Source organism: Phoxinus phoxinus, assembly GCF_949152265.1.
Source record: "Phoxinus phoxinus genome assembly, chromosome: 13".
NCBI lineage: Eukaryota > Metazoa > Chordata > Actinopteri > Cypriniformes > Leuciscidae > Phoxinus > Phoxinus phoxinus.
Window position 1 is genome coordinate 6,000,175 of NC_136888.1, and position 20,261 is coordinate 6,020,435.

Genomic DNA, 20,261 nt, shown 5'->3' on the forward strand with positions numbered 1-20,261 from the left:
TTAAAGATCACAAGATGTTGGGGATTCTGATAAATCCTGATGTGAAGATGATGCTGAGCTTGAAGTCTTCTAAGGAGCGCTAAGCTTGAGCCAGGCTGAGGCCTTGTCTTTACATTCACTAAAGATCCTCTCTCTCATCAAGAAAACATCAGCAAAGATCAACTGGAGCCTCAACAAATTGCATTAGGACAGTTTTATGCATATGGGCTAGACATGCAAGTGTCAAACTTACATTACATGAAGTATCCCTACCCATGTTAAAGAAGGGTGTTGATCTGCTGACTTTCAAACTATGCTATAACTTCTTGCTTTCCTGCATTCTGCTTCAGCCCTCTTTCCATTGCTAAACTGTGTGTGTGTGTGCGTGTGTGTGTGCGTGTGTGTGTGTGTGTGTGTGTGTGTGTGTGTGTGTGTGTGTGTGTGTGTGTGTGTGTGTGTGTGTTTTTGGCTACATGCCCTGAGTAGTTCTGTATGGTAAGAAAGTTACTTCCCTTGCCCCAGAAATTAACATTTCTCAGAATAAATAAATACATAAATAAATAATTAATTCTGCTACGTCAAGTTAATTCTGCCAACTGAAACAAATATTTCTAATTAATAATGAGTTGTAATGAATTGTCCATATTTCCCTAAAGCAATTTGCTACAGCTGATTTGGAATCGCTAACATTCATACGAATGTGTCTTATAATACATTTTGCCAACTGTTCTGTATTCTTACGCATTCTCAAGTTTGTTATCACTCAAAACATATACAATATTAATGCCATTTGTTTTGGGTGATTTTTTTTTTTTGTCATTTTTGGAGCTTGATAGCAAGTGGTATGGAAAAGAACAGCTTAAAAATTCTGCTTTTGTGATTTTAAAACAAAGGGGTGAGTAAATGATGACAGACTTCTAGAAGAGATCGGTCCACGTTAGCTAGTAGACAGTGGGGCAAGCTTACATGAGGGAGATCCGTATGGTTTTTCGTTATCAAACTTCCTCCCACCTGGATTATCTTAGGAAGGACCTCTCCTCCATTCTTAGAGCTGCTCGTGGCCGAGTTCACATACTTCTTCTCCAGGAAGAAGTTAACAAGCCACGTGATGAAGGCCACGCGGGGAGCCAGATACTGATCCCTAGTGCAGTATGTACTCTCGCTGTTGCGTGTCACTTGGATGTAGAGGGGCTTTGGTCTGTGAATGGGAAGATCTGAGAGACAGAGAGGGAACATTATAACTTCAAATAAGGAAGAACAACAGTGTTTCCAGTTAATTGCCTAGACAGTTTCATAATGAACCGAAAATATTTTTACACTTCTCATAATAAGTATTTCACCATTGCTTTGACACAGCACCTATCAATCCAACTAAAGTACAAATTGTGACATGGCTTAATGCATTTAACTCCATCTCTGCGTGTGCTGAGAGTTTGACACGCACTTCAGAGTGCCAGTTACTGTATGTTTTAAATTCACATCGGTATAATTTCCAACATAGTTGTGGACAGATTGGGATTGCAGCACTAGACTTTTAGAAATGAGAAGTCTGTTCTGTTGAAAAGAAACAAAGATCTCCCTGCAATTTTCAATCAAAGTTAAAGCTCAAAAGTACAGAGTAATGTAATTTTACTACTGAAGATTACTTAATATACTCATGAAATATTCAATACATGCATTTAAATGATCAATTATATACATTATTGCTATTATTATTATAATTATAAAAATTGCTTGGCTTTCTAATAACACCAGTGTTGATGTCTATCACAACTAAAAAGAGGTTTGAGTCCACTTTAAAGTCCAGCATCAAGTCAATGCAAAGACTTTTTTTATTTGTTCTGTTCAACATGGCCACTGTAAAGGTTTGAGCTCTTTATTTGCTCTCAAAAGTGCATCAGACTGATGCATTTAAATTAAAAACTGCAGAAAATTGTATTATGGTCTAACAAAATCCTGTGGGAAACACTGAACAATATATGACAAACACGGGAACAAACCGTTTACAGCCAAAATAACCACAGAATAATCATCACTAATAGTGCATTATGTATTATCTTTGATTATTTTGCTGGTCAATATGACAGCAGCCTTGGACTTTACATTAAAACCAATCTGTGTGTATCACACAATACAGGTGTTTTCAGCTACAGATGGCACTTAAAAAAACGGCCTATTCACGTGTAGAATCCATCCATCTAAAACATCCCATCCTGATGAAACCTTGTCATACTGTCTGGCATTCCTACTTTTTGCATCGTGTTAAAGTTCCTGTTCATTTTCTTGTCAGTGTTACAACTTTCAGAGCCGCAGCTTAACCAGAGGATATATCTGGGAGTCTGCTATCCGCTTTTATAGAAATGTTTCCTTAAAAGCATACTTCTTTAAAAGTTAGACAGTACAGAAATGACTAGGGGTGTGACGAGACATCTTACGAGACGAGACACGAGGTTGAGTTCACGAGATGAGACGAGATTGTAACACAGTATTTTTAAGAAATCCTCAATGACGAAATGCATGAATAGAAAAATAGTTTGCAGGTGCATTTGAAACTAATAATCTTGTATTGAATGTCATTTCAGTTCTACTTTCTGGGTATGAATTGTCAACAATACTCAAGCACTGTAAAAGGTTTTGCCACAAACTCGGCTGATTCGCTTCTGTCCTGTATGATTTTATGAATCTCTTCAGACTGTAGAACTGGTCATGATTTATGAGCTTCTACTACTTTTGACCTCCTAATTGAACTTCATTCCACACATTGATCATAGGAATAAAAACAGTATAAATAAAAATGAATAAAGCCGTTTTCTTTTAGTCTTAAGTGTAAACAATAAGTGCAACCATAATCAAAGAACTCTATCAATATAGAGACCAAATTTTTCTTCAAGCATGACACAGAGCTAAGAGATGGTTACAATACACAGCCCAGCCTAAGTTAGCTTTCATATCGGGAGATATTTGCATGCATCAGAGAGCGCCGCTTTCAAAAATTTGAGATATTGACATTGCGCACATTCTACAAGATAAGACATTTGTCAGACATGTAGGCTCTGTTGTGCAACGAATCCTCCGCCATGGTCTTGTCAGTCATCTCGTCACGTGAACTCTGATTCCTGCTGCACTACGTACGACTCTGAAGCTTGTGTTAATTCCAACTGAATTAAATGGTTTTTATTTCTATAAAAAACTAAACATATTCTATCCTAACTTCACCCTCACACTTTTCACCTCAACGAGAAATCTCGTCCCATTTTAATCTCGCAAGATCTCGTGTCACACACCTAGAAATGACCCATATCTGATAAATTGAACTCAGCTATATTTTACAGGCGCGATATGTAAGAATCGTCAAGTATTAATTGCTTCTTGTATTGCTAACGTGTGAACAGCTTGAAACAAAACGTAAAAAGCAAGACCTTCTCGACTTCCTAGGCTGTCTTTACAAGCCTGTAGACTGATTTTTATGTGGAGGACTCAATAACACAATCCAAAGGATGTGACGTTTTCGCACGCTCTCGAGAGCTTCTTTTTTTGTTCTCTGACACATGAAACAAATGCTTATACAATGTTCAAGATAATGCCGAAGGAGCTATTGAGCCGGCTGCAGTTCACTCGATGGCCACCGGTGTCGTTCTACATATAGTTTGTGCTGAGAGATAGTGAAAGTTTCTGGTCTCAAACCCACCTAATTGTGGCTTGTAGAGGTTGGTGTGTTTTGTGAAAGAAGGGAAGAGATGAGGCAGGTAGTACTTCTTGAACAGGGAAAAGAGAAATCTGAAGCCTGTGTCCTGGTTCTCTTTGTTTTTCCAGTCCAAGCTGGATGCCTGTGGGGTGAAAACAAATATCGGGGTTTCAGATTACATCACGGCAATCCAGTTATGAGAATTATACCGATTTCAGACAGAACACTGATGTGAGCAGCTCCATCTCACCTGGACCACCATGACCTTGAGCACAATCTGGAGGACAGAACAGGTGTGGTCGTCTGCCACCTTCTCTCCGGGAACCGCAGGCACCAGTGGGGTGATCTCCTCCGGCACGATCTTGGCTACAACACCACACACACACAAGAGTATGATTATTTAAAGACATCCATCTCATTTATTTGCATAAGATTTATTTGCCAGAAAATAGATAAAAAGATAAAGCTGTTGATTTCACCCTTTTTGTCATTTTATTTGTCTGCATTGTATTTACAGTTTATTTATTTACCATTTACAGGTTTTATGACCAAATCATTTACATGAATGTTCTATTTTTTTTTTTTTTTACAAATATTATTTAATTTCATATAAAAAACATATTCATTAAATACATTTCCATGAGTTTTCCAGGTCTAGAAATTACACTTTTAAAATGCACTTATATATCCAGGTTTTCCAAGAGCGCGAGAACCCTGGTTTTAAATAAAAATTACAGTTGTTGAGGGAAAAAATCTAAATAACAAATATGAAATCAGTTTACAACTTTTAGCAATTTATCTTATTTTACATAATTTTAAGCCAACTTGAGGCCCCTGCTTAAGAACCACTGCTCTAGATAATTCAATGTAAGTCTATGGGATTTTTTTTCACCTGTTTTATCACTTTGGAAATCATATGTTCAATCACACTCCATCCCTCCACAAGCTGCACAATAAAACAATACTTGGATGAATGTTCCTAATCTTAATGAATCCTAATCTTAAAGAGGCCATATTGTGCCTTTTCACAAAGTCTTGATTTAGTTTGTGGGCTCTACTAGAATAGGTTTTCATGATGCTCAATAAAACACATTTTTTTCAATATTTGACATATTCCCAGTCTGTCAATAACGCTATGTTTAGTTCCTGTCTCTATGAAGCTCCTCCTTCTGAAAAGCACACTGTGCTCTGAATGGTCAGCTGGACCAGTGTGTTGTGATTGGTCAAGCGATTCGAGCGTGTTTGGGAAATGTCACGCCACTACTTCAACACACTACTAACTAACCAGGCCTCTGCCCTTTATTCCGCGTATGCCTTTGGTGGGAATTATTTAAATTAGGAATATTGTGACGTGTTAGTTCCCAGAAGAAAACTCTGAATGGACTGCAAGACTACAAAGGGTACATTTCAGGGAGTTCAGAAACAGTGAACACAGAACTTTTTATGCTCAAACAGCAACATAACACACTAAAGAAATCTGAGAATGTAAAAAAAAAAAAATGCATAGAAGAAAAAGTGATGCCTCAGCACACTCAACACTAATGATGCTCCTACCCCTCCAACAACAGGTAATCCTGCACAACATATTCACATCACTGGTTGAGCCAGAAGTTCAGAGTGTGCTTTGTCAGCACCACACAGTGTGTGCATGCTTAACTATTATGTTTGAGACTTTATAGTTGTCTATGCACAATAAACTGGGGTAGAGAAAGCATTTGAACCCTTTAAGCCATGAAGGCATTTTTTTCTTTCTTTGAGTGACATAAAAGTAAAGACACACAACTCCAAAACTAAATGAAGGAGAGTCAAAAGGTAGGTATCCTTTGATAGAAAACTTAATATACATACATATATATATTTTTATTATTATTATTTATTTTATTTTTTTTCATAAATTTTTTAAATATTTCTTATTTGACATGCAATTTTTTTTTGGATAAGTTCCCCTACATCCCCTAACTGCTTCTGGATCAAAATGTGTGGTGATAGCATAAAGTTATCAAAAGTTACAGCATTTGGAATAAATGTAGCCTTTTTGTTTAGCTCTTGACACAGCTCTTTTAATTTTAATAGTGAGAATCTGCTGTAAATATTGATGTGCCATTTTCCACAATCGGAGCATGTTTCATGAAGCTACAGGAGAAAACATGACATAAATGCCGCATCTGTGTATTATTTACATATGGGTCTTGCGGGGCTGCAAAGTACAAAAACGCGCTCAAGTTTAGTCACAGAAAATTACAAAAAAAAATATGTGTGTTGCATTCTACTCTGTGAGACCTTTCGAATGGAGTATTACACACAAGTATCTGAGCTGTATGATGTTTTTGCCACATTAAAGTACAAAAAAGTATTTCATAAATTATGCATTTTTGTATTTGTTTATCTGCAAATAACTCAAAACTACGTAGGAGTTCATACAATTGGCTACATTCATTGTAAAGTTGTGACTCTAAGGTTTCCGTTTCAGAGGGACTCCTCAGCACTCGTTAATCAAAATGGGTAATGCATTAAAAAGCGGAGTTTCTAATCTTTGAAATTATACATATTTTGGGGGGTACACATTGGGTTTAAAGGGTTAACATACAAAAAATAGAAATCTTCACATTTTAAGTAAAAATAAATGATATAATTATTAAAATATTTTATTCATAACTCTTTCATGACTTTTTGCAAGATTATTTTTATCAAATGGATTGTTTTTAAAAAAAGGTTTTGTCACTACTGCCTTTGTCGTTTCCGAGGGCTGAACAACCTTCAGCGCCGTGAATAGCTTGGGTTTCACTAATGAAATCTATTCAGACATAAAGCACGTCAGCACAGACAGAAAGGATTCACTGATTTCAAATACATATGAACACATGCACAGTGCTTTGAAATTAATGGGTCATTACCAGTTCAAGGGCATCAATAAAATCTTTTCCGAGAGAAAACATCAAGGGAAATCATTCCTTTAAGCATTTAACAGACTCTGACCTCTTTTTCTGAGTATGCTGAGTCGCCATTTGATTATTACACTCTAATACTAGATTTAAAGTGCCTTTGTGCCACAAAGAGCATTAATGGCTGCCATTAAAAATTACATTCTCAGACAGAAACGTAGTACTGTAGATGTGCTGTAAATGGCGAGAGATGAAATGAACGAAGGACAAAGTTGTGAGCACAGAATAATATCAGGGTTATTGGGTACTTCAGTCCATGTACAGCATTCGTTTCGAGTTCAGCTGATTTGTCCAGGAAAAGAGTACAAGCATCTCTGGAAATGAGCACTAAAAGTCCAACCTCACGTTGTCATTCCCAGCAGTCACTACCACTACAGGAATGACATGTTTTTGAAGGCCAAAACCCGGAAACCAGCATTTGAACACTTCCGGTCCCATCATCCTGAAGTCAGTGGGTTTTTTGAATGGGTTTTTGGTTAAATGACTGTAATAAGGTCTGTAGTGAACACAAGTTCAATATATGTTCATGTTTTATTGTATGACATAACATACATTTACATTAGTATTACCACTTTGTGATTTTTTAAAAGCTTTTGCTAACAAGTGTCTAAATGGGACTAAAGAGGCTGTCAGGACATTTCAAGATTTCTATCCACCTTATTCCCATGACGCTTTGCGTGAATTATGGATGTAACTTCCGTTAAGCTGTGAACAATCAGTGAAAGGCTCGCTCTATAAACGCAATAATACATTTTCATTTTTTTAAACTGGGTACAATGATGACATTATTCTACTCACCCTTCAACCATCAAACATTAAAAGGACACTTAAAAGTGTAAAAGCATCAACAAGGTACCTTCAACAGACCATGAATAACCTCAAAAGCGTGATTCTTTCCACATAAATAACGGACAGGTTAAATATCACTATAGTAATATATATATATATATATATATATATATATATATGTTTTATGTAACATATGTTGCCTTAATCAAAAATGTTAATTAACTTCAGCATTGCTTGAAACTATTTCAATGTGATTTGCCGTCATTTTGACAGATCAATACATTTTATTTACCTGTGAAAACAAACCTGGAAAGAGACGTGAGGATTTGATGAGAAAAACAAGAGATTCTTTGTGCATTCCAGTGAATTATTAATGGGGGATATATATCGTAAATTAAATCAGAGAACAGACCACAAATGTGGAGGATATGTTGTCCTTTTTCATACTATTACAGCGGAATGCAAAGGGAAAAAAGAAAATAATCATGACGAAAAGAATGCAGGGACTGAAAAGAGCTCTTGCCATAGATATTCTTGTTATACCATGTCACGTTAAAATACCAAGTGTTACGTTATTCTCATGATGCCTGAAAATAAAACATGAAGGATAATTGACAGCGCATTGAGTCAAACCGACGGATCAGCTTTATTTGTAGGGCAACCTTATGATTTGAAATGGTTAGTTTCAGTCTTTTTGAATGGAAGTTCCCCAAACCGGAAATGCCACCCATAATTCAAAACGCAGTAGGCCCATCAGGAATAAGGTGGATAGACATGTTTCTCATGTCTATGTGGCAAGTACAGTATATGCAGAGTTTTTTTGTGACCAAGCGTGCCACACAAGCCCTGAAAAGTGAAGCTAAAGCATCTCGATCGGTCCTAGTATAGGTCATAAACCCCGCTTCCTCATGTTATTTAACGGCACGTGAGACCAACTAAACAATTAAATTACACTTCAAATATCTTTTTTCCAAAGATGGTTTCTGTCATTTACTGTAGGTTTTCTCACACTGATGCAAGTTCAAGTGTTCGTTTTTAAAATAAGATTGAATTTAGTTAGTTATTTGATGCGGTCGTGTGACGTCATGATTGACAGCTGTGATTGACAGGTTCTCTGAGCGAAGTAGTCACTGAAGCACCAACAGACTTTTTTTCGGGATCTTCGGAGGACTGAGGAGATTGGAGCTTTAAATTTTATATCTAAATTTCTATAATTAATTAAAAAAAGCGTGCAGGAGCGTGTGCTTGCGATTGATTCTGCGAGAGTGAGGGCTGGGCTTTACTTCCTGCTCACGACTGCGCAGACTCGGGCCCCGAGATCCCTACTATGCAGACTCAGGTCCCAAGATGTCAGCGCCATATCGGGACACTGGCAGCTTCACTTCTCACCAATGGAAGAGAGCGAAGGGGCGTCGTCCATCTTTTTTACAGTCTATGTTTGGAACGTACTCCAGTTCAAGGAGACCGAGACGGCAGAAAGTGCACCCTGTTTGATGTTTCAAATACACAACATTTTGTTATTGTGAATTAAAAGTAGAACTTTTACAGTTCCAAATGATGTCGTACTCTCACCAGTGCAAACGAAAATTTTAGATATTAGTGAAATTTCGCAATTATCGCTACTTCAGCAAAAAAATACTACTAGGTTGACTAATATATATATATATAAGTACAAGATCCCCAAAACAGTTACATACGATAAATAAACAGTCAGCAATACAATAAGAACAAAAACTAATTACCGGTACAAACTTAACCAACAAATAAATACAACAAAAATACTAATTAAATAAACAGTGCTTTAGGTTTTTCAGGAAGATGTACTAACAGTGGCATTCAGATACAGTAACTAATAGTCTACAAAAGAAATAGAATAAAGTAGTCAAATGTAAAATAAAATAACTGCATAGTCTTCAATGTATACATTAAATATAGACGATTCCTTATTAAAACTACAAAAGTTATTCATTCGAGAGCAGTGAGTGATTTTATCTGTCTTTTGTTGTTTGATTAACAGTAATGACAGACTGAAGCAGTGACATTGTCACTGGATCCAATATACTGTTACACACAAATGTGTTTTCTTTCTCAACTCTTTACATTCACAAACCGACTGTGTTTACGAGGATACTCGCCAAAACGGCATTTGTGTGTAGGGTATTTGACCATTTATGCGCGTATAGCCCATGGTATATACTTTGCTTATACTTTGCATATACTTTGCATCTTGGAGCGTGCACAGAGCAAGCCGCCTGGGGAACAGTGTCTCTTTTGCGGCTTAGTACGTTTTTAATAACACTGTTTAATATCAAGCAGATCCCATAGTTTAACAACTTCACATTCTGATTTGGAAAATCAATTTCGATTAATCGCACAGCCCTAGATCTTACTAATGTTGTCTATACGTTCTTTAAATCAGAGATTACTGGTCTATAATCTGAATGATTTATCTGTTTTGACACAACAGTGTATTCTTTGTGACATTATTGATTTCAGATTGTGCCATACCTAAACATCATGTAAAACAAAAATAACTCTACATGTCAGTAGCCGTGTGTCCATTACCCTTAAAATTGCGCAAATTGAAATTGAAAATACACTCAATAGAAACACGTCAATTTCGCAAAAACTCCCATTTATCGCAAAAAGGTTTTTACGCTCGCATGAGGTGGTTTTTCAGGCAATTCGAAAAATAAATATTTCGCAAAACTGCAATGGAAACTGTTTTTGCGCATTTACAGTCACCTGACTTAGAAGGCGCCGTGTGTTTGGACAGAATACTAGGCGAGTTGTTTATTAAATTCATAAAAGACAAAATAATTACAGGAATATTGGATTCTAAACCTCAAAGAAATGCCACAATCAAGAGCTTTAAGCAGAAATGAGGGAGAAATATGTGCCGTGGCGCTCACAGTATAAGGGTCTTTCCTTTCCATTAATGCTTGGATAACACACATACGTCTCCTTCCGTTAATAATAATAATGTCTAGTGCGGTGGCTGTGATATATATACCTACCAACGTCTGTTGCCATGATTTTTTTAATGACTTATGATTTAGAGGAAAAAATTAAGTTTTAGTCGCATAACATCGGTTAATGGAAACGCCATCATTTCGCAATAGTTTTGTATCGATATTTAGAAAAAAATCGCGAAAGTTTTGCGCAAATATCTGTAATGGAAACGCGGCTAGGGAGACAGACACTTTCTGTGTAGCAGTCAGTTTATTGTCAGATTAGGATGAAAGTGAATTTTATGCAGATAGCCTAGAGACTAGGATTAAAACGTTAGGTCACACTTTATATTAGGTAATGCAATGAATCAAACAAACACTAACACTATAAGTACATACTGGTAATAATATTACACAGTACTTATTTGTGCAATTACAATGTAAAATGTACAAATAAAGTGTAAACCAAAACACCTTTGCTGGTATTGAGGTGGGATACGGGTGAGGTTAGGGACAGGTTTGGTGGTATGGGTTTAAAGCTAAAGTCGGCAAGTCTGCAAGATTGAGGGGAGTTAGCCAAAAAAAATTATGTTTACAACTCTCATGCCCCTCTCCCACTACCGCGAGCACCCTCCTATCGAGTTCGAGCTCGTCAGTGTGTGTGCACCAGATCTTCTGTGAACGCGCCCGTCTCTTCAGCATCGATTTCTACAGGTGTTTTCTTCTCCTTGGTTGTTTTGGACCTCCTAGCTCTGGTTGTTAACCGAGGAATTGGAAGCTTGTTAGTAGATTTTATCTCCGCCATCACGGTTCGTACAATCCAACACACCTGCGAACTTCAGGCGTGTGCATGTAAAAATGCGCGAGGGGGGAGGGGGGATCTGTGGCGTGTGCACGAACTGTGATTGACAGTCAATTCTCACACAGCCCTGTGCTGATTGGACCAGAAGAACCGTAAGCGGTGGATTTTTACTAAACAAATAACAGGCTCTAGGTGGAGGTAGAAGCGTGGGTTTTTCCTAAAACCGGCTGATTTATGTTGTTGTCGGAGCATAGTGTCGGTTTCAGTGAATATGATCAAAAAAAATCTTGCCGACTTCAGCTTCAAGGTGTAAGTCAATGTTCAACAGCGTAATTATAGCTGAAATTTATCTTGTACCGAGATTAGTTTTGTATGTCAATGTGTGTATATGTTAGTTACCGTCAGGCGGGTTGGAAAATGGGTTGTAAATGATGGTGTCCAGTGTGCAGGGTCCTCTGGATGAGGCAACAGCAGGGAATCCTGGGATCAGGCAGGCGAAAATGAGGAGCTGCTCTTCTGCACAGTTACTCTGCAGAGCCTCGAGCCAGAGCAGGAACAGACGCATGCCATCACAGCGGATCTGCACACAGACATCAACACAGTTTCCTCCGGTTACACATCGGCAACAGAGATTCATATACTCATTTTGGAGGTCTTCTGATTCATAAATTGGCCTACCTTAAAAGAGTTTCCAGTGTGCAAAAGTTTTTTGAGTATAGAACCTATAAAAGAAAAGTGTTTAAACATTACAATGCATGATGCACAAACCTAAAAGCATTAAAAAAATGTAACTTTTGACTATGATCCTTAGGCCTATATCATGGTATGAGTGATTTATATTATGGTAATGGTATGCATCACAATATAGTTAAATTAGCTGGAAATTCAACACTAAATGTTTTAAATATTACAAAACTCAATACTCTAGAGGCTTTACTTTGAAAAAAAAAATGAATTATAACAATTGAACTGGCATCAGAGTAGAAACGGTTTCAGATAGGGATACACAATATATCGTATACATTTATATGTTCCTATATACACAAACATCATCTTTAAATCAATAATTTAGTATGGAAGGCTTCATAGGATTGTTGTTCTTTCCTTCATTAAAGCTGTTAGGTCTTGGGTTACACTTTATTTTAAGGTGTCATTGTTACAGTGTAATTATATATTTAAGTACTAATAAGCAACTACATGTACTTACTAAAAAGTTAGGGTAGGATTAGGGTTTGGTTGAGGGTTAGTTGCATGTAATTATGCATCATTTACTGTTATTACTACAGTAAGTACATGTAAAATATGTAACAAGGACACTGTAAAATAAAGTGTTACCCAGTCTTGTATCTTTGTCTTTTTGTTTGATTTTCACATGAGTTTTTGCTATAAATCAAAGTTTGTAATGTTGTGAATCCTCAGTTAAACAGTGATGGATCAGATGTGGTGCGCAACAACTTATTTATAATCAACTAGCTTATGTTTTGATACTTCATGACACAGAGGATTACGAGTGTAAGAAAATAACAACACATACTGTACGTATGAAATTAATAATGATAAAGCTAGAAACTGTTGCATCAATTTTTGCTTGAATTTCCCTCGGGGATCAATAAACACGGCCTGTCTGTCTGTCTGTCTCTATGTGAAGGGCTCTAATTGAGGTTATTGACTCCTTTGAGGGTCTTCCTGTACGGAAGACTGAAACCACGAGACGCATAATTTAATTCAGTAATTTGCATTTCAAATGAAGCCTCTCATTTGCATTTCTCATTTATTAACCTCCTGCTCTCACTCTCTCTGTAGCTAATTATTTTCTCTGAGAAAGTATTAAACCAGGTTACACCGACTCTCTCCTGAACCTGCAGAACTCTTACACACCGACTCATAAATAATTATGCACAAAGAAATGGTGATACTGTAAGCAATTTTTCAATTTCAACAGCTAAACCTTTGGCATGAACCACGTCAGTGTAACATGGTCTCTATGAACAGCACTTACCTATACTGTGAAACTGCCATCGACTGTTGATTTTCTCAGGTAGAAGTTGAAGAATTTTCTGACGAAAAAAAAAAAAGAACAAGAACAGAGTGAACACATTAAACTTATAACAGAAAGCACAAGAGCTCGATGTAAGCGATTTTCTTTACCCAATAATAGTGAATGGTGAAAATCAAAAAAGCCAAAGTATACAAAGAATGATGATCATAAGAAGTAAAGCAAACTTTTCAATTATTGTTCATGTTATCCACGAACTTTGGTAGCGGAATATGTAGCCTACCGTTTACGATAATATCATAATTGTTGTTTTGAAGATGTGGATGCTGACATTATCAAAAATGTCACTCTACGCATGCACGCACGCACACACACACAAACACAAACACACACACACACACACGGCCTTAAAAAATAAAAATAAAAAATATATATATATAATATCAAATAATTGTTGTATAATGTACGTTTTATGCCTTTTAAACTTTGTTGGGTTTGTTTTGTATGATGCGTGAGGTTTTGTTAATATCTGTATATAAAAAAAAAAAGTCACTCTGCAAAAAAGCAAACAAAAACATGTCTAAAGATTGCACACTTTCATTTAACGCAGTTAAAATTACCACAAAATTTAAGATATTGTGGCAAAAATGCCCCAGTATGAGTTTTATTTTTTTGTCGTTGTCTGCCAATGTGATGTATTATGAGTTATAAAATGTATTATAGTCATTTTAAATACAATATTGTATTTACTCTATTTCGCCAATGATGATAATTCCAAACAGTCATTACAGAACTGTTGTGCAATCTCTGAACAACAAAAAGTGGTGTTTTGTTCCTAAATAAATCAGCATTTTTGAAAAAATCAGTTGAATAAACGGCTCAAAGACCCATCTACTGGAAAGTACAGTTTCAAAAAAATAAAAAATAAAAATTAATATTTTGAAATATCTCAGCATTACTTATGCAATTCTAATTGTAGTGTAAATACAGCAAATCTAAATGCTCCTTTAGATGCAGCTTTTAATACCGACTTCATGTGTTTGGTAACAGCCTATAGTGTCTCATTATATTACCGTAATTGAATGTATTAAAATTAAAATGTATGATTTTGACATAAAAGATTATACATAATCTAATAATGTTAGAAAAACATGTTCTTGAAAAAATGCCCGTAGAAATGAAATCATAACCCTTGATGAAATCACAACACAGAATATGAAGAATATGAATCAGCTGTCCATGACAGGCCTAAACCACCCAAGAAACCAACACAAAAACACTCTCAAAATATAGTCAAGTTATCATTATCAACCAAATTTTTTGTTTTGCATTTAGTCACACACTCCTCGTCTAATTTGTAATCGAGTATTTGTCTAAAAATGTCTAAAGAGCTCTTGGTTCACTAAGACCTTTCTGAGACCCTATCATCAGTGTCTATTCACAGACAGTTACATGTGTCCCTGTAGGGTGATGCACACAGAGACAAGTGGGTTAAGATTCAGACTAATGGACAATGGTAATCATCAGTGGCAGTGCATTATGGGTAATGTCATTATAAGCCACTCAACCAAAAAAACAGCAACATGGGGTCAAGTCTGTGCCCACACACTCCCGGCCACAGCTGATTAAACTCACTCAAATAGTGGCAGCCGTGACACTCTACAAGAAGAGGACACCATAATGTCACCATAATCTCACGTGTTACGAGACAGCCGTCACTCAAGGCGCAAACAGACCCGTCTCGTCGTGTCAATCTCATTTACTTGCTGTGTTGATGTGGAACGTGATGACACATGAGTATGAGAGCATTCAAGCACCTCGGTATTGATCTTCTGCGTCTATCGGGACAGCGCTGGATTACAGCCTGTCATTGTCATGAGGAAGCAGACACATAACTGGAGCTGGTATCCAGTGGTGGGATCTGTGTAAGCCTGCGCTCTCGGGGGCCGCAGACGAACTGAGGTTTCGGCAGCGGGAGCGTAAAGCGCTCCCCTGCTGTGCCGCTATGGCGTCTGGGATGGTGGATTTGAGATGGGTGGCGTGAAGCTTGTGAGTTGCCAGAGTCTGTGCTAATCTGCAGTGTCTCTCCAAGCATAAGGATGAAGCATTACCGCGGGCTTTCCTGCATCTGCGTTATCCACTCTCAGTGTGCTTATCACATGGTGAGCATGACTGAGAATACACTGAGCCGGGCGGTATATCCACTCGGATATATCGATTAATCTCACGAACAATATGACGTGATGTGTAGCCAAGTAAGGGGTCCCATACTCAGAATTTCACACATCGAAGTGCACACACACAGCAGTGGGTATTGAACACACAATGTAAACACACACCCAGAGAAGAGAGTAAGGGTGCTTTCACACTGGCAGTTTAGTTCGGGGCACGGTTCGCATTAAACATCTCTAATGTGTCATGCGGACCCGGGTGCGCACTGGGGTACCGGACCCGAGACTACCTGGAGACGGTGAGATCGGGTGGGCAACACGGACTCGGGTGCGCACTTGTTCAGGAAGTAAAGTGCTGTAACCTGCGCATGCATTTTAGCTGATTATGATGTATTTAGTTAAATAAAACACAAGTAAGGGATGATAGTGTTGATGATTTACCTTGGATGCAAGTGAGAGTGAGCCTGCAGTGTATTCGCGCATAGCGTGTGGAATCAGGGAAACAAATTTGGAAATTCACTGTCTCCTCAAAAGAGTCTGTTTGCAAGCAGCAGAAGGCCACCTTATGCGACGCACAAACACTAAACTGTGTTGTTCACTCAGCTGCGCATAAAAACACTGAATTAATAAAAAACACAATACATTGACCCGCGTTCTATTTTCCATCATATGCCGTGCACGTTTGCGATGACGTTATATGCACGCAAACGCATCAGGATTCGATAGAATCAACTTGAGTGTGAACAGACCGATGCTGCGGGGGGGGGGGGGGGGGGGGGGAACAATCACGCTCGGACCGCAGCAAACGAGCCCAGTGTGAAAGCCCCTAAAAAAAGAGTGGAAGAGAGCGCTGTTCATTCACTCCCCCACCAACATTTACTGCCGTAATGTAGAGAGTTGTCAAACGTATCCAATGGCCAATCAGGGGTGTTTAAGAGTCCGTTCAACAGCGCTTAAAACGCTAATATCGTCACATTTTTTTAAATTTCAATACCGAAGTCTGTGCTTTTTGACAACTCTACGGTAATGAGACTCGAATCGGAGACCTTCGGGTTACAAGTCAGACTCTCTAACCCAGTGTTTCCCAACCCTGGTCCTGGAGGCACACTCAAACTCAACACTCTCCTATTTTTTTAGGGATTTGAAACAAGCTAATTGTCAGGGCTGCACAATTAATCCACGCGATTCGGCAAAGGCTGCAATTATTTAATATGCAGCTTGTCAGTGCAGCGGCTGAACGGCAGTAAATGCTACTCCATCTGAACACCAGAGGGCGCTCTCGTGCAGAAATATTATGACAATTTTCATTTTTGGGTGAACTATCCATTTAAGACCAACTAGTTAACTACTGTAGCTGACAGACATCCCACAGACAAGATGATTTTGATAATGTTTAGTTTTATATATCCAAAAGGCACAGTAGAAAATCAAAGATGGGTCATAATTTCAAGCAAGTCAAAAGTCCATCCATATAAGGACAAGAAAGTTAATGACAGGAATGACAGTCATAAGACACAAGGACCAGCGAGCAGTCAAAAAAAAAAAAAAAAAAAAACACACACAGGAAGGTCAGAGATCACAGTCTGTAAGCACATGGTTCATACAGGACGATCAAAGCTCATCATTTTATGATAATTTATCGCTCAGAGACACTGAAAACTGCCGACTGCAAACATGTACTGCTGTAACTATGAAAAGCTCAATATTTTGAGATGTTTAAACAAAGATGTGTTGGTGATTATGAATTACTAATAGCTATTTAGTTAGTTATTTTTAATCTCTTTTTTTTTATTGATATTTTTAATGAGGAAAATTATTCATTTAGATTTTTCTTTTTTCTTCAGGTTTGAAATAAGCATGAAGTCAATGTCACATGGTGCCTGATGCTGATAGCATGGCCTTGATGCTGACGGAGCAACAGGCTTTCAATCAGTGACAGACCTCTCTGACGTGTGTGTGTGCAACACGCGAGTGTGTATTAGGGGAGAGATTTATGGAGAGGTGGAAGTTTTTAGACATCGTAAGCCATTTCTTACAAAACATTGCATAATGAATCTGTCCAATGTGTTGCATCCATTTGTGCACAATTTTAATTGTGAGTTACAAAACAAAAGAAAATATAATTTGCATTATTGTAATACATCAGGATATCTGACTTTGAAGGGTTTTTTTCTTTTCTTTTTTTTAACACTAAAGTATATAGGGCCTGTGCATCATGTTAATATTTTTAATATTTCTTTAATTCATGCAACTTTAAATAAAACATTTAGGGAAAATTGTAAAAAAAAAAAAAATGTACAGACAAGAGCACTAACATTATACAGTAATAAATGTACACTTTACCAAATTAAAGTCAAATAAATAAATAAATAAATAAATAAAAAGAGTCTAACAACTTTGTTTACTGAATTAATATCTAACTCTCTGACTGAACCTTGATGTGGAAATTAGTAGTTAATGATATACATTAAAACACTTTTTTTTAAAATAGTGCAATGCTGATATGTAAAGTCAAGTGTTTATTAGAAAACACATGGTCCTATTAGTTATTTTACAGTGATATAAAATATATTGTACAAAATTTAATTGATATAATTTTGGTGAAAATACTGTGGAAATAAAGTGTCTAAAATGCGAAATCAAATCAAATCAACACATTTGTCCTGCTACAATATCACCTGAATGATCTGAATCATTTTATTTTGGATAATGTGCCATGGACAATGAATGTGCCTATGAATAAACAACATTTTGAAGGACATCAAGATCAACCAGTGATCAAGCAACATCTTGTTTAAAATGAACCACATGCTTCTGGCAGGTTAGATTTCAGGAAACATCACTGCATTACCCAAACAATCCAGAAGAGGGAAGCAACTCAATACAAATCACTCTAATACAACAAGCGTTTCAATATTTGCACTACTCCAAAACAGGGACGCCAGAAAGAGAAACAGAGGAATAGAGGAACAGGACGTGGCAGTGTTTCTCCATCATTAACTGAACATAGTATATACTGTCTTATATTTAGGCCACACATAATCATGTGTTTTGTCAACTTTATGTCAACATGAAATAAAAAATGACCCTATTTATTTTCTTGCTCTTTCCTGCTCTTATTGTGGACAGTTATTTCACATTGGTTATTGGTTATTCCAAAGCAAATGTATTAATGATCTGAAGTTGCATTTTTACCATGGTCAACTTTGTCCCCACCATTTGAAACACTATGACACTGCTTGTGTCAGGGATGCATCTAATACAGAGGAAGCATTTTCAATTCATTTTCAATATTGTGCGTTATAATGAGCGAGATTTGGCGGTATTATTTTTGATGTTGAGTACCGGTAGTCGTGTTTTAAGACTTGATGTGGAGCGGATATCATCAGTGGCAGAAAATGCATACATGTATCCCCACACTTGATACATAGCCTACCTACTACTGACATAAAGATGCAATTCTGGTTTATTTCAATTTAAAAAAAGTTACATTAGGGCAGATTTAAACCTGGGATCAGAACACCCCAAACCAAAGCAAAACCTTCACTCTATCCATCAGTGTCAGAAATGAACAGGGGCTTGGGGCAAAAATGTCACCAAAATTAATAAAAAAGGGACATTTCATCAAAAACGCTTCACGTGGCTTAATGTGCTACAGTGATATTAACAGACCAAACTCGTTAAACATTATACCAATAAAGAATATATGTACAGTAAAGCAGATGAGCTCAGAATATGAACACGAACGCGTAAGGCATTTTCCTCCCCTTGAAAACCCTTTCGATTGACGCTCAGTATTACTGTTACGTCCTTGCGTTGTTAATGTTTTTTTCTTTCCCAGAGTCTTTCTCTTTTACTTTTATTTTCTTAGTTACGTCCTATTGGCCCACGCCGCTCACCTGGTCGCAATGTTCCTGTGACGTCACTGACCGGCTCTCCAATCAGATCAGCGCACCGTGACATAAAAACTGGAGACACCACTAAGACCCTATAGTCTTAGTGGCGTATCTTAAAAAATGGGTCGCCAGGATGATTTAAGGAAAATAGAATTAAATAGAAAACAATTTTTTTGTTTTTTTAAAAACAATTTGTAAAAAAAATTGTTTTCATAAAATCATAGTTTATAGGCCTATATAAAAGAAACACGCGAAATATGGCTATTTAAACAATTAATAGATTAATAAAAAGAAAAAAATGCGACAGTATGCTGCTGAGTTTGGTTCATTTCTGTGAGGCGCGGCGCTTCACAAACAACAAGTTGACGGAAAGGAAACCGAGACGGCAGTTTGTTTGTTTTCTTTATCTTACAAAAGCACAATGTTGTGTTTTACACAAATATAAGTAAATACTTTGCAGTTTCGAATGATGTCCTGTATGAACAAAATAACAGAGTATATTTTTTATGATTCCATCGCGCCGGCGCCTCACACACACACAACATATTCCAACATTGCAATCTTGACATCACAGCCGTTTCATTATCAAAATAAAAGTCAACCTAACATTTAAAAATGACACTGCTCTGTTTAAATAGTCAGTAGTACAATTCGTGCCATTCAGCGTAAGCACCGCTCCACTGTGATGTTTCCAAGCACATTTTTGCGCAAGGTAATTTTTTCCGTCGATATTGAAACGTAAGTACAAAGAAGCCTATAATAAATTATAGTTAAGATTAGCATCCAAATAAATCGCGAATATGGAAATTTTTTGGAATAAAATTTATTCGAATGAGAGAGTTACGTGAGCCCAACGTCGCTTACTTTCACTTTCGCTTTCAATTATTTCATTTTGGCAAGTTTATAGATATTTTTTTCATTCTTGTTCTGTTCTGAATATCATTAAATTTAAAGGTTTGTTGTGGAATATTTTAGTGTATTTTTTAAGCATACAGCTAACGATAGTAGGCTATTAATTGGTTAAAAGTCTTACGATCGGTTGGTTAACCG

The 20,261-nt window shown here is 37.1% G+C and overlaps 1 protein-coding gene across 11 annotated transcripts in view; it reads right to left on the reverse strand.

The window, feature by feature from the left end:
* ralgapa2 (Ral GTPase activating protein catalytic subunit alpha 2) overlaps nt 1-20,261 on the reverse strand; it is a 185,014-nt gene that overhangs the window by 110,270 nt on the left and 54,483 nt on the right. For 7 of the 11 annotated variants that reach the window (XM_079632533.1, XM_079632537.1, XM_079632538.1 and 4 more), the window contains exons 4-9: nt 13,148-13,205; nt 11,827-11,870; nt 11,548-11,728; nt 3,915-4,030; nt 3,668-3,806; nt 946-1,193 (exon numbers count right to left, since the gene is read on the reverse strand). In XM_079632533.1, coding sequence (XP_079488659.1) covers nt 946-1,193; nt 3,668-3,806; nt 3,915-4,030; nt 11,548-11,728; nt 11,827-11,870; nt 13,148-13,205 — 786 coding nt within the window. The remainder of the gene's footprint in view (nt 1-945; nt 1,194-3,667; nt 3,807-3,914; nt 4,031-11,547; nt 11,729-11,826; nt 11,871-13,147; nt 13,206-20,261) is intronic. The other 4 variants (XM_079632531.1, XM_079632539.1, XM_079632530.1 and 1 more) reach the window with 1 other exon arrangement.